The 13673-nt window shown below is 39.7% G+C and overlaps 1 protein-coding gene across 3 annotated transcripts in view; it reads right to left on the bottom strand.

Moving 5' to 3' along the window:
- The window catches only part of TAOK1 (TAO kinase 1), a 133552-nt gene that overhangs the window by 41077 nt on the left and 78802 nt on the right, over nt 1-13673 (bottom strand). For all 3 annotated transcript variants that reach the window (XM_038759151.1, XM_038759152.1, XM_038759153.1), the window contains exons 3-7: nt 12840-12911; nt 7974-8075; nt 2963-3008; nt 2072-2168; nt 920-1033 (exon numbers count right to left, since the gene is read on the bottom strand). In XM_038759151.1, coding sequence (XP_038615079.1) covers nt 920-1033; nt 2072-2168; nt 2963-3008; nt 7974-8075; nt 12840-12911 — 431 coding nt within the window. The remainder of the gene's footprint in view (nt 1-919; nt 1034-2071; nt 2169-2962; nt 3009-7973; nt 8076-12839; nt 12912-13673) is intronic.

Genomic DNA, 13673 nt, shown 5'->3' with positions numbered 1-13673 from the left:
ACTATAGCAATATGAAATTAAGAAACATTTGTTGTTTCCGTGTTAATGAAGTATGAAATGAGTCCTCCAACCTTCTACAGCGAGTAATAATCAGACATGTATGAAATAAAGCAAACAGATTCTATCTGAAGTGCTTTGTATCGCGTTCTACACAGTTCACTGCAGCTTTACAAGTAGGAACAAAAATGATCCGCTCCACAAAATGTTTTACTAGTAACATTATCTGTACTATAAAGGTAGCAAAAAACTAAAATCTGCCTTCTTTGTCTCTATTACCCCAAAATGACTGTCGGCCTTTGGCTTTCAAGCATGCTAACATCTGCAACTCCGGATTTCACATTTCACTTTGAAATGGCGGTGGAAAAGACTCTCTCATTCAGTACATGAATCTTACAGCATAATAAAGAAAAGAGTACTGATAGAGAAGTATAGACCATAACAATTCGTGAATAGTTAACTACCAATTTCTGGAAGTAATTAGAAACAGGATTGGTGACCATGGATAAATGAAGCCCCCAATAATCACGATCCTCACTTTTGAGAAGAATTCTAGTCTCCTAACTCATCAACCATTTCACCAGAACTGCTACTAAGAAGTAAAACTGACTGGCTTGACTTTCAGGATTTTTCTCTTCTCCTGCTTAACCTCTGAAATGGTCAGAAGCAGAGAGCACGAGAGAAAAGGAAGAGCAACATGTGAATAAACTGGAAAGAGGCATTACCAACATTATTATTATTATTAGGCATTATTTTAGTCTCTAAAGTGCAATCAAATTAACACAACATTGACAAATCCAGAAACAAACAAAAAATACATTTTGCCCGCCCCCTACAAATGAAATAGCCCCACACTGAATTTACTATGACAAGATGATACATTTGGTTTTGGTTGTCCTGGACACTTAGGAAATTTCCTTACCAATATGGCGTCCCCACAAAAGAATTGGCAGGAGATGCTATGGAAGCAGATCCAAAATCAGCAAGTTTCACCTGGCCTGGTTCTGTCAGGAGGATATTTCCTGCTTTGATATCTCTGGTTAAGGAACACAAAAATAAAAATTACAGATCTTCCTTTTTTGAGCTGATGATGAGAATCTAAAACGAATTCTCAAATAGATTCCAGATTAGGAAGAAAAATATCTAGAAGGAAAAAGGGTTAAAACAATGTTTAGAAATGAGAAGAAAAAGAAAAATTCAAAGAAGAAAATTTAACTATAGAAAATCACTTAATTGCAGGTTGGGGTTTATATTGTGAGTTTCCAAGTATTAATATAATTAATGATGAGTGAATGAATTGTTAATTGAAACCAACTCCTGGGTTTCTGGAAAACCTAAATTTGTAATGAGAATGTATGGGTGAAGTGGAAAAACAAAAGTAAAGCAATGATTTCATTACTTTGGACCTTCCAGATATTCCCAGACTTCTACAAAGAGGCTAAATCCTGTAACACACTAATCCATTATTAGCCCCAAATTTACCTCCAGAGTCATTTTTAAATTTAAACCTCTGGAAAGGCACAATTTGAAAGCAAATGATCACATCAACATAATGAAATTATAGGTAGAATTATACGCTCTACCTATAGTGTACCTCTGAAAAATTTTAAGTATCAAAATTACTTAATTACTTAATTACTTCATACTTATGAAAACTACTCCACAATGACACCAAAGGGAAACAGTGAAGTTATGAGGCAACGAGAACTAAAGTAATCCAAGGCTACTACAAATCCAACAACTATTTAGTTATTCAGTTACTTCTTAGCAGCTTGGGTCACTATATTACACTATAAGAAAACATCGTAAATGAAATCCTACCCCATCAGGCTTAAAATCCTAGCAGATTACAGTTGTTACTAGCGGTTTTTTAGATACCAGATACAAAAGCAATGGAGAAGAGACACCACAATGACATATCAAAGCCTCTGCAAAATTACAAATTCTGGGGCATAGCCACTCACAGTCTTCCTCTTCCCTTCCCTCCCAGATAAAAATATTCACTGCAAGACTGATCAGGCCATAATAAATTCAACAAGCTAATTACCTGGGCAATCATTTTCAAAGCTCTTACCTATGGATCATGTTGTGAGAATGTAAGTAGGCTAATCCCTGGAGAGCACCATGTGTAATTGCTGCTATTTCCACTTCTTGTAATGGCTTTTTGTGAACTAAAAAGAGTTTATTTGATACTAATTAGCCAAAGAAATAATGCAATTCACAAGGCGTACATATTTTCATAAAGCTTTTTAGAGTGAGAGATGTAAACTGGCTGGTGTGAAGAAGTAAAGGAGACTGTACATTTGGAAGCAACAACAACAAAAATTCTGCTTTCCCCCATGCTGTAATACAGTTATAGTATAATACACTCCCAATAACCCATACATGGATTCTCTACAGCAGATTCTTGGGGTAGATTTAGGATCATGTCCACTCTTTTCTCCCCCTTGTCTGTCGCCCGCCCATCCAACACGGTCAAACACACACACAGTCACACTGCTCATTCCATTTTCAAGGTGCAGAATCTATTCTGCATGTTAAGAGCAAATTTTCCCCAAAACCTGAATGCCAAAATATCATTTAAAAATGCAGTTGCCCTCTTGTCCCTTCAGCTGCCACTGTTAGTACACCCTGACTGCAACACACAGCCAGTTATGAAGAATCCCGACTGTACTGAAGAACCTCCAATGCTATGTCCAATGCTTTCCAGCCCCTGAAATTTGAAAAGCCCCAAATCTTGAGGGTAAAGTGTGCTAGTACAGCCCACTACAGAGTCTAAAAAACCATCAATTTCCAGGTTAATGGTGGAATACTTACCGAAAGCCGGTGGGAGAAAAAACTCATACTCTACAAAAGTTTCAAAGTTTTCATTTTGCAAAATTAAATCTTCACCTACTTCTGAAATCTACAGAAAGACCTTCACTTTATATCTTAAAAATGTGTATCTTAAAAATAAGTGACCTACCTTCTAGTAAGTCAGAGGCTGATCCTAAACAATATTCCATTACAAGCTGCATGGAAAGAAAAATAATGCAAACATTAAACAAAAGAAAAATTACCTTAAAAACCCTTAAAAACAAATCTGCCCTTGGCCCTGACCAAATACGGGTCTTTAGCAAGCTTGTATTTAATCCACAATCTGTCCCTAAAAGAGATAAGAAAATAAACAATGCCATTATTGGGTCTATATACTGAAATTTATCCACCCCAGGAACGTGCTTCTGAAACCCAGCAATGGCACATAGCAGGTGCTTAATATGGACTACTACTGTTTCTTGCCCTGCCCACACAGTAAGCGCTCAATGAATACAACTTGACTGACCTCCATGATTTGGTAAGTTTCAGCCAGATTGCAAAGTCCTCATCTTTTCTTAGACCATTTTCCCCACCCCCGGATCATGTCGATGTTCCTTGTGGTATCTTTCACAGCTCTATCACGTGCTTCTTAATATGCAGTGAACTGAAACCTGCAAATTACTCCAGATGAGGCTGTTTTCAATAAGCCTCCTGAATTTCCCAAGCATTAGTACAGTGCTCTGCACATAAGTGCTCAATAAATACTTTGATGGTGAATGGCCAGCATTTTATGGAACCCCACCACACCCTAGACCAGAGATTTGGAGCAACGGTTGACAAAAATTAAGGCATTTTTAAAGTCAAGACAGAGTTTACAACCTACAGTTTTTGGTTTGCTTTTGTCTAGGAGGTTTACTCTAGTCTTGCTCAAATTCATCTGCCACATTCCCACCCAATCAACCAGCTCATCATCTTCTTGCAGTTTATTCCTATTTTTATGGCATTTCATAGCCAGGGGAGCTCAGTGACATCTGAAAACTGGAGACTTTACCATGCACTCACTCTTTGATCATTTACAAATTTACTACTCAAGCAGTCCTAATAATGATCACTGGGGAACCCTGAAGTGGAGGCGGGTAGGAGCCTTCCTCCTGAGCTCATCTACAATCTAGATATACTGATGTCCTGGTGCCTGTGCCCAAGCACTGGGCAGAAGCCTGTCTTCCAATAACTTAAACCTATTTACCAGTGGTGAGAGGTATATGAGGATTATCAAATTTTGCTACAATTTTTTCTTGTTGAAACTGTTCAGTTGGTCAACTTTGTTTTTCTTACTTGAAATGCCTCCTTCCCACCCCTTAACCTCTCCTATTAGAGTGTGAGGAATGGGGAGAGTATGTGAATTAACATACATGTAGTATAATACACAATACACGTAATTCATAATATTACAGTGCTTAGTACACTGCTTCCCACACTGTAAGCACTCAATAAATGTTACTGCCTGTTGACCTAAATAGCTATACTTCTTCATGCTGGAAAAAGGAGCATTTATCCCTACTCTGCATTTCTTACCTTTTGACCAGATTTCTATCCATGACAGAATAGTTTCTCTAATCTCACGATTACTCAGGATTTGTTTAAAGTGTGGAACCTTGTCAAAGGCGAGGAATCTCGTTACAGGTCTTGTGAAAACCTAAATATATTCCATAAACTTGTTTCCTTCTACTCTCATGCTTGTTGACCTTTTCAAAGACTTCTGACAAAACATCGAAACAGTTTCCCTTTACTGAATCCAGACTGCCTTTTCCCAGGCAGTCTGTTTTTGTCCAAGTACTCTGCTACTAAACTTGATTATAGACTCTACAAATTTGCCAGGAATAGAAGTGAGACTCACTGGTGTATAATTCCAAGGATCACCACTAGAACCATTCTTATGAATGGGAGTTTAATGGTGACTGGACCATCCTCCAGGACAGGGGACACTTGTAATGACCGTTTACGCCTTCTTGCCAAGAATCCTGCAATCTCCCCATACTGTTCTTTTCAGACCTCTCGTGAATGCCAACCAGTCCCGGTAATTTATTTAGCAATTAGTCAAAAACATCCTGTAGGCTCACCACAATCTGAACCAGTTCTTCTGGACTGTTGGCTTACAGGAAACAACGTGGGTGTGAAGCTCTCACTAACTTCTTCCTCAGTGAAAACTAAACCAGAAATTTTGGTGAGCCTCTTGGCTAGCCCCAGTTCATCCCTCAGTGTATCTTTAATATCACACTGATCAAGGAGGCCAACTGATTTTCTGGCCAGCTCCTTTTTTGGAATAATCTTTCAATGTTCCCTCCGGCTTCCACTGCAAGGTGCTTTTTAAACTATGTTTTCATCTACCTAAAATTTGGTGAATCTGACCTGCCATGCTATGCAGCCTTAAACTTGCTGCACTCCTCACCCTATTGACTTTACCCTTTCTGGGAATGGCCATGTTTTTTGTCCTTAGACATTTGAGATGGGCCTCCAGTGCAGTGTTTAAAATCTACCTCAGGGCTTCTTTTAAGTTGCTCCTTTTAAAAAAATCAACTTGGTTCATATTTTTTATGGTATTTGTTCAGTATTTACCATGGGCCAGACACTGTACTAAACACTGGAAGTAGATACAAAGTAATCAGGTTGGACACAGTCCACGTCCCACATGGAGCTCACCGTTTTAAACTCCCATTTTACACATGAGGTAACTGAGGCAGAGAAGTTAAATGACTTGCCTAAAGGCACACAGTGGCAGGCAGCAATGTCAGGATTAGCACTGACTCCCAGGCTTGTGCTCTTTCCAGGAGGCCTCACAGCTTCTCTTTAATTTTTCTCTACAGTTTTAATTTTATCATAGTTTATTTTTCTAAAATTGAATATCCTTGTGTTGGTTTTGTTTCATTTTTCTTTGAAAGCAAAAATGCTAAATGTAATTGTGTAATAGTAGTGTGTATTTATCTGCAATTTATTTATGTTTATATACCTGTAATTTATTTATGTACATTATATTATTTATATATACCTGTATGTTTATTATGTATATTATTTATGTATACATAAAGCCCCCTTTAGATTGTGAGCTCGTTATGGATAGGGACTGTGTCTGTTGTACTGTACTCTCCCAACCGTTTAGTACAGTGCTTTGCACACAGTAAGCGCTCAATAAATACAACTGAATGAATGAATGGTTTATATTCTTTAGTAAGTCAACCATATATACCTATCCCTGTGGTCCCTAGGATTAGTTCCAAAAGCTACTTACTCTATTAAAAAAACCTAACCTGCACTTCTAGTTCTGATAAGTTACTCAGCCAATCCATGTGAGGGTAACTGAAATCTCCCACTATTACTACCTGCCCTAGTTAGTTATACAGCTTCCCCAATCTCATCTAACACTTCTTTGTTCAATTTCTTCATCCTGTTTAGGTAGTTGATACAATAGTTCTACTAGATTATTTTGTTTGGGTTTGGAATTTCAGCCAAAGAGATTCTATGACACTCCTCTTATCGGATAAGATTTGTATGTTCTTATTGTTTGCACTGGCCCTTATACATAATACTGCACCTCTTACCTGCATACCCATTCTTCTCTTTACTATAGGGCCTAAGGCCAGGCAGTACCTATCACCTTGGTTTCTTTCCCTCTTAGAAAACTCAGATATGCCAATTATTTCACTAGCCATCAAGCATTTCAACTTATCCCTCTTCATATTTTAGACTTCTAGTACAAGTGTGGAACTTTTACAGCCTTTGATTTTACTTTCTGCATCTGCTAGCTTCTTGTTCGGCTGGCCATCCTAATTTGCCCTCTTCGTTTTTCTCCAATACCCCAATGGACTCCCCCCCACCCTGTCCCGGCCCCCCACCCCCGGACCTTCTCAGGACTCCTATATGCCCCACCTATATCCCTCCCAGGGATTGTCTTGATGTAATAAAAATAATAATAATAGTACTTGTTAAGCGCTTACTATTTGTCAGGCACTGTTCTAAGCCCTGGGGTAGGTACAAGGTAATCAGGTTGGACACAGTCCATGTCCAACATGGGGCTCACAGTCTTAATCCCCATTTTACAGATGAGGTAACAGGTACACAGAAGTGAAGTGACTTGCCCAGGGTCACAAAGCAGACAAGTGGTGGGGCCGGGATTAGAACCCACATCCTCTGACGCCCAAGCCCGTGCTCTTGCCACTAAGTCATGCTGTTCTACATTCATTGGCTTCTCCCCCCAATCAACGCACACACTGCCCCTTCCACCCCAACAAGGAACTATTTACAAGACAGTCTTTAACTTTACATAATTTATAGATTTATTAAATGCTTAATACACGTTAAAAAGTTAAAGGAAAACATATATCAGCTTCTCCCTTAAAGATTAACTGGCTACAGGGGAATAAACCTAAGCATATAATTAACACTGGAACATTCATGTAAATGAACACTCAATGATATTTCGGATCATTAAATGTCTTTTTAAAGACTGTAAACATTTTTTCACAAAATGCTCATTTTATATACAATGCATAATAAAAATGACATATACATTGCAATTATAAACAGCCAGCTTAACCTAATATCCAAAAAGCTGATGAAAACAATTTCTTAGATGCTGAAAATTGAACTCTCTAATATGTTTTGAAAAGTATGTGCTACAACTTGGTTAACCAATCACTCTACCTTAATAGTACGTCAAATCTTACAAGGTAGGGACCAAATCTCAGGAGGCAGAACGGAGACCAATGCAGTTAAGGAAAACTAACTTAAAGAATCAAAATTAACATTAAGAATCAAACTCAAGGTTTTAATACCTTAAAATGGGGCTTTTGTATTACTAAGGAGGTAGAGCCTCATCACCTGTAATTAGTAGAGGGTCTGGTTCCACACTATAAAGGGGTGCACATTTTATAGATCACTGATTTTTGAAACACGGCATTTGACAAGCAATAAATGTGTTGATATATAATTCACTATTCAGAATGAAATTTGAGCTTCATTGCTTTTAACACACATGTAAGATCTGAGAACTGAAGGCCGATGAATTCAGCAGATATGTGAACTAGTGAGTTCAGGTCCATGTCCAGAAATGGTTTAACACATTCTGAACTGTTTCACTCTTAACTAAAACACCTCTTAAAGTGCCATGAAGAGAAGGTCCTTACCCATGCTGTGTGCTCCCGCAAATAGCAGCCTTTGTATTCTATACTGTTGGGATGTTTTATTCTTTGCAGGAACTTGACTTCCTTAATAATATCCTGCCATTTCTGTTAAAAAAGAACAGGGAGAAACATATGAATTGCTGCTTTTCCTCACTTTGGAAGGCAACTTATCTTTGTCCTTAACGCAATATTTTACCAGGACTAAATTTCATGAATCAATTATCAGCTCGAAGACAGATAAAATCTCACAGGAACAAAAAAGGATGTGTTGGCATGAGAAAACACAATGTCACTTGAGACTATAATTTAAGACCAGAATGTTGACTGCCAGCTGTGTTGCCATACAGTTGACTTTGTGATAGAATCATGTGGTGAAGAAGATTAGAACTCACCATTCTGACCATTAATTACAGTTCTGAGTAGCCAGAGAATCACTCATACAGGGATGCCCACCCTCCCCTTAGAAAAAAAAAATCAGAAATGACAAACAAGGTGTAAGGCCCAGGCTTTCCTTCCAAATACAGCCCAATAACCCTAGTTAATTTAAACTCCCTAGCACAAAACACCACTCAAAACTTTTTATATTCAAAAGTCCTCACCAAATGAAAGAATTCCTCCAGTGATTTACAAGTTCCCAGTCTACTCACACTAGAATGCTAATGAATCCCAAGACACTGAATTTCACACTACATAAGCACTTAGAGAAGCAGCATGGCTCAATGGAAAGAGTCAAAGGGCTTGGGAGTCAGAGGTCATGGGTTCAAATCCCAGCTCCGCCAATTGTCAGCTGTGTGACTTTGGGCAAGTCACTTCACTTCTCTGTGCCTCAGTTCCTTCATCTGTAAAATGGGGATGAAGACTGAGAGCCCCATGTGGGACAATCTGATCACCCTGTATCCTCCCCAGCGCTTAGAACAGTGCTTTGCACATAGTAAGCGCTTAACAAAATGCCATCATCATAAGCACTTAAATGAAATTTGGTCAAGGGGAGAAATTTGAAGACATGAAATATGAAAAACACTTCTTTACACATTCCGTTAACACCTTTAGCAGTAAATCTTGTCGGGGAACATAAAGACCCAACGCTAATCATAGACTTCACAGAAACCTTGGGCCACCACTCAAAAAGTTCGGCTGCATTCTTCATTACACTTTCCTGTTATACTCGTTGTGGAATCTGTGTATCCAGAACTTTAAGATGTCAAATCTTGCACTGTGGAATTTACGGAGTTGGACAAAGCAATGAATCAGGGAAGCATGCTTCTAGCTTTTCATTTAAAAAAAAAAAAAACCCACCGTAAAAAGGTACACTCTATATGAGATGTTAAACACAGAGGACTAGAAAATATATACCCCCTGCAAATTGCTTGTTTTACCCAAACCAGACTCACCAGAAGACTGCAACTTGAGAGATTTACTATTTCAAGGCAAAAATGTATAGAATATATAACACAAAAATATCTTCATCTCATGATGATTAATATTTTAAAAATCCATTCATTTCTACATAACTGTCACATCAACAACAACCCTCTAGCACCTTACTGTCCAAAAAAATATGCAAAGGAATTCAGGTTCTGTTTAACATGGGTTTTCTTGTCCTTCTCTTGACCCGCCTCTACTGCCCTTCATCAATTCCATACCCTTTTTTTTAAATACACTGGAGAATATTCAACTAACTGAGCCTACACTTCCACATATGGTAAAACTGAAACTAGCCAAAGCAAGGCTAGGTCAGAAGACACACAGAGCACATGGAATACTCCAATTTGTGAAACTGCTCCCTGCTTTTAGAGAGTCGCCACCGATCCCAGCAAAGTGACTCAATGTAAAGTCAAGAATCACAAATTCAAGTAGATGTCAAGAAAAGCTGTACCAGGTAGTTTGCATCTTGCTACAAGTCTTTAGAAACAGACTTGGGCTAGAAACCTCTCCTATAACCTACAACCCAAGGCAGAAATTTGAGAAATATGCATGCTAAAGTTTAAAAATGTTGCAAGCACTAAACACCAATAGAGAAAAGGCAGAACCTATTTCCTATGTTGGTCCTGCTACATTTTCTCTCTTTAAAATAGCTTATTCATAGTCCATGGTTAAGTAAAAAAACAAGAAAAGAAGTGGGTTCAAATTGCCCTTTTATCAGTAGCCAAATACACACATTGACTATTGCCGCAGTAACAGAGGGCGAAAAGGAAGCCCACAGAAAGTAAAATAACTTTTGGATTTAAGAGTGGTTTGGTAGAGCGGGATCCCAAGCTATTATTTAACATTCATGCAGCTTTTACAGCTGCAAAGTGTTTCAGTAACCACAGAGAGTCTATAGGCATAATCCTTATTATTGCAGGTAATAAACCAAGCCTAAGAGGAACAAGAAGCACCCAAAATCACTGAAAATTAGGGCTGGTCTCAGAGTTTAACACCATTTGATTAATCTCCATTAGCCAGCTCAGGATAATTCCCAGAGTCAACTCTCTGGGTTATAGTGTAAACCTCAGATAGGGAAATTTTCACCTTTCCCTGGGAAGACCATGCAAAAAACCCAGTATCTGGTCAGAAACTGATAAGTAAAACATTTAATGCCAAACTATTTGATTTTTCAAAGATCCAAACACTATCAGAACATTTTAGGTAATCTGATGCTTTCAGTGATTATCTAGAAACTGAATTGGTCAGGGCCTTTTCCCCAATCTGCTTCTTATTACTACTTTTGAAAAATTTCAACCTCAACCCAAAACCTGCTTAGCTTTTCCAACAGCATATTGCTTTTTCTATTGTGCACTTGCTTGGGCTCTCAAACAAAGCTCTTTGGGAGAATGAGTTGAGGGGAAAAGGTTGCATTTTAACTCTAATCTGCTTTTATTAAATTCTACAGGACGGTGATCACAAAGCAGTGGTCTCAAAAAGGCTCACTGCTATCATTCCTCACAAGTCCCTAAGCTTGGGGCAATAAGGTAAGGGCACTGCTCCATTTTTTGTCTCCCCCTCCACTCCGCAAACAGAACTTGGAAAAAACAGAAACAAATTCCTTTTTTTTAAAATCTGGAGGAGCTGATAAAGATGAATTGGAGCACTTGTCATTTGCCTGGTGGCCTGCTGGGCTACTGCCGCCTCCCACCCACCGCCCTTGGGACAGTTCCTCCAGCCACTTGAAGCTGGGGAGAAATTAGAGATCCCTTACCCTCCCCTAGATAGAAACCTGGGATTGGAGGCTGGACATTTGTTTTCTTTTCAATGGCATCTGTTAAGCGCTTCCTATATGCCAGGTACTGTACTAAACGCCAGGGCAGATGCGAGCAAATTGGGTTGCGCCCAGTCTATATCTCACATGGAGCTCACAGTCTTAATCTCCATTTTCCCAGAGAGTGTGGGATTCACACAGTGAATTCTGTGTCACCGGAAAAGGGAAGTTAGTGCTGTCAAGGCCTGAATGGAATTTAAGGGATCAGGGAAAGATGCCTTGGATGGGAGATGGGAGGTGTGGGTCGGGAGAAAGAGTGTGCATAGAAGGGCTGTGGCCAAGGTGGGAAGGGAGGCTGTGCAGGGGTGGCACTGTTGCTACCAGCGGGAATATCATCAAATCAGCTAGGGCATGGGCCATTTCAGAAGAGTCTTATTAATGGGTCCCTGAATTAGGTGGTGATTTGGGAGTAAACAGGCTGCCCAGGGTTCAGGGTGGCACGTACGACCAGTCCAGGCTACATGGACCACGGGCACGGACATCCAGCTCAGATAATATAAATTGTCTTATTGGTTAAGCACTTCCTATGTGCCAAGAGCTGTTACTAAATGCTGGGATAGATGCAGGGCAATCCGATTAAACGCAGTCAGATTGCGGCCTGCAGGCTGGAACAGACCAGGCTGAGTCTACTTCAAACCCAAGGCAGCGGGCTCAGAGTGGTCCAGGGCCTTACATGAAAAGGTTCTGGCCAGGCAGCAAGGCAGATTCTACCACAGACTCCGAGGAGACTGCGGCTGCCTGCGCTTCCCTCAGCAGGTCCCGGGGACATGGGCCTGCGCCCTTAGAGGTAGACAATGTGGCAATTGCATATTCCTTTGGCACATTCTTTGAATACAGCTGAGGCATCTAAACTTTGTATTTTCACAAGGAGATCAAACAGTACAACTGTAAGTTAACTATTTAAATCATTTGGTGGGCTTAAAGCCCATAAAATAACATTTTAATTTGAAAGGGAATAAAGGAGTACCTATTTTTCCACTCCCTCCAGTTTTTCTTTCTCCTTGGCTTCAATTTTTCCAGAAAATTAAGCATCTTTAGTGGATAGAAAGCATGCCCCTCTGTTCATTTATTTTGGAATATATTTAGGTGCTAGACACTGGGGTAGATACAAGATTATCAGGTTTAACACATCTCCTGTCCACATGGGGCTCAGAATCTTAAGAGAGGGAGAATGGGGAATGGGGAAATTGAAGTAGAAAGGTAAAGTGACCTGCCTAAGATCATCCAGAAGGTCAGTCGAGAGAGCTGGGAAGAATCCCAGTCTTCTGATTCCCAGACCCATGATCTTTCCACTAGGTCACACTGCTTCCCTTAAACCAATGTCCTCCTTAAAACTCTGCCCCATAACCAGATTTGGGGACTATTTGCCCATTTACTCTGAAAGACTCCAAACTTCAAGTCAACCTCCGGGTTTTTCTTTTTTCCACATTTGATGCAATTCCCAATAACATGAGTCTCTGGATGACTCATTTAATCCTACATAACTTGTCAAATGAGCTCCAGTGAACTGTTTCTATAGAAAAAGTAATGAATCTCTCTCTTTAAGGTTTTGCTGATGATTCCATCTAAGCTCATTGTAGTCAACAATTAGATACCAATCTGCACATTTGCTTAATAAACATTTCACATACCTCATTCGACTGTTTTCCACTATAAGACATCTTCTTGATGGCCACCACTTCATTGGTGCGCACATCACGTGCCTGTAACATTGAAAAAAAGTCAGTATTTTATACTATAAGTTGTTAATAAAGATAAAAAATTTCAAGATTAAAAAAATATTCATGTTCCTGTACTCCCCCCGCCTCCCACCATAAAGAGGTCACAGAACTGTCTGATTCTGGCTCTGAACCTAAGTGAAACACTGGAGAAGCAGGAAGGAGTGAGGGGAAGAGGTGGAAAGTTTCCTCGACAACAGTGATCCTACAGATCACAGCTGAGGGATGGAACAGTTATTAGATGGGTGGTAGAGCAGCTCTAAAGAATCATCATCATCATCAATCGTATTTATTGAGCGCTTACTATGTGCAGAGCACTGTACTAAAGAATGATCCCTCCACTATCCTTTTCTAGCCAAGAAGTTTTTTTTTCTGCTGCACATTTTTTAATGGTATTTGTTAAGCGCTTACAATGTGCCAGGCATTGTACTAAGACAAAGATAGATAGAGTGCAGATAATCAGGTTGGACACAGTCCGTGTCACAGTCTTAATCCTCATTTTAAAGATGAGGTAGCTGGGGCACAGAAAGGTGAAGTGACTTGCCCAGGGTCACACAGCAGACAAGTGGCAGAGTTGGGATTAGAATTTAGATCCTCTGGCTCCTGGGACCATGCTCTATCCATCAGGCCACACTGCTTCTCTACTAACACACCCCTGAGCACCTACTGGGTTTTTACACCTCTTCCATGCATATGGGTACTGGTGGGGGTCCAGAGTTTTGCTATACTGTACTCTCCCAAGCGCTT

Source organism: Tachyglossus aculeatus, chromosome 17, assembly GCF_015852505.1.
Source record: "Tachyglossus aculeatus isolate mTacAcu1 chromosome 17, mTacAcu1.pri, whole genome shotgun sequence".
Taxonomy (NCBI): domain Eukaryota; kingdom Metazoa; phylum Chordata; class Mammalia; order Monotremata; family Tachyglossidae; genus Tachyglossus; species Tachyglossus aculeatus.
This window is presented reverse-complemented; position numbering and strand designations above follow the sequence as displayed.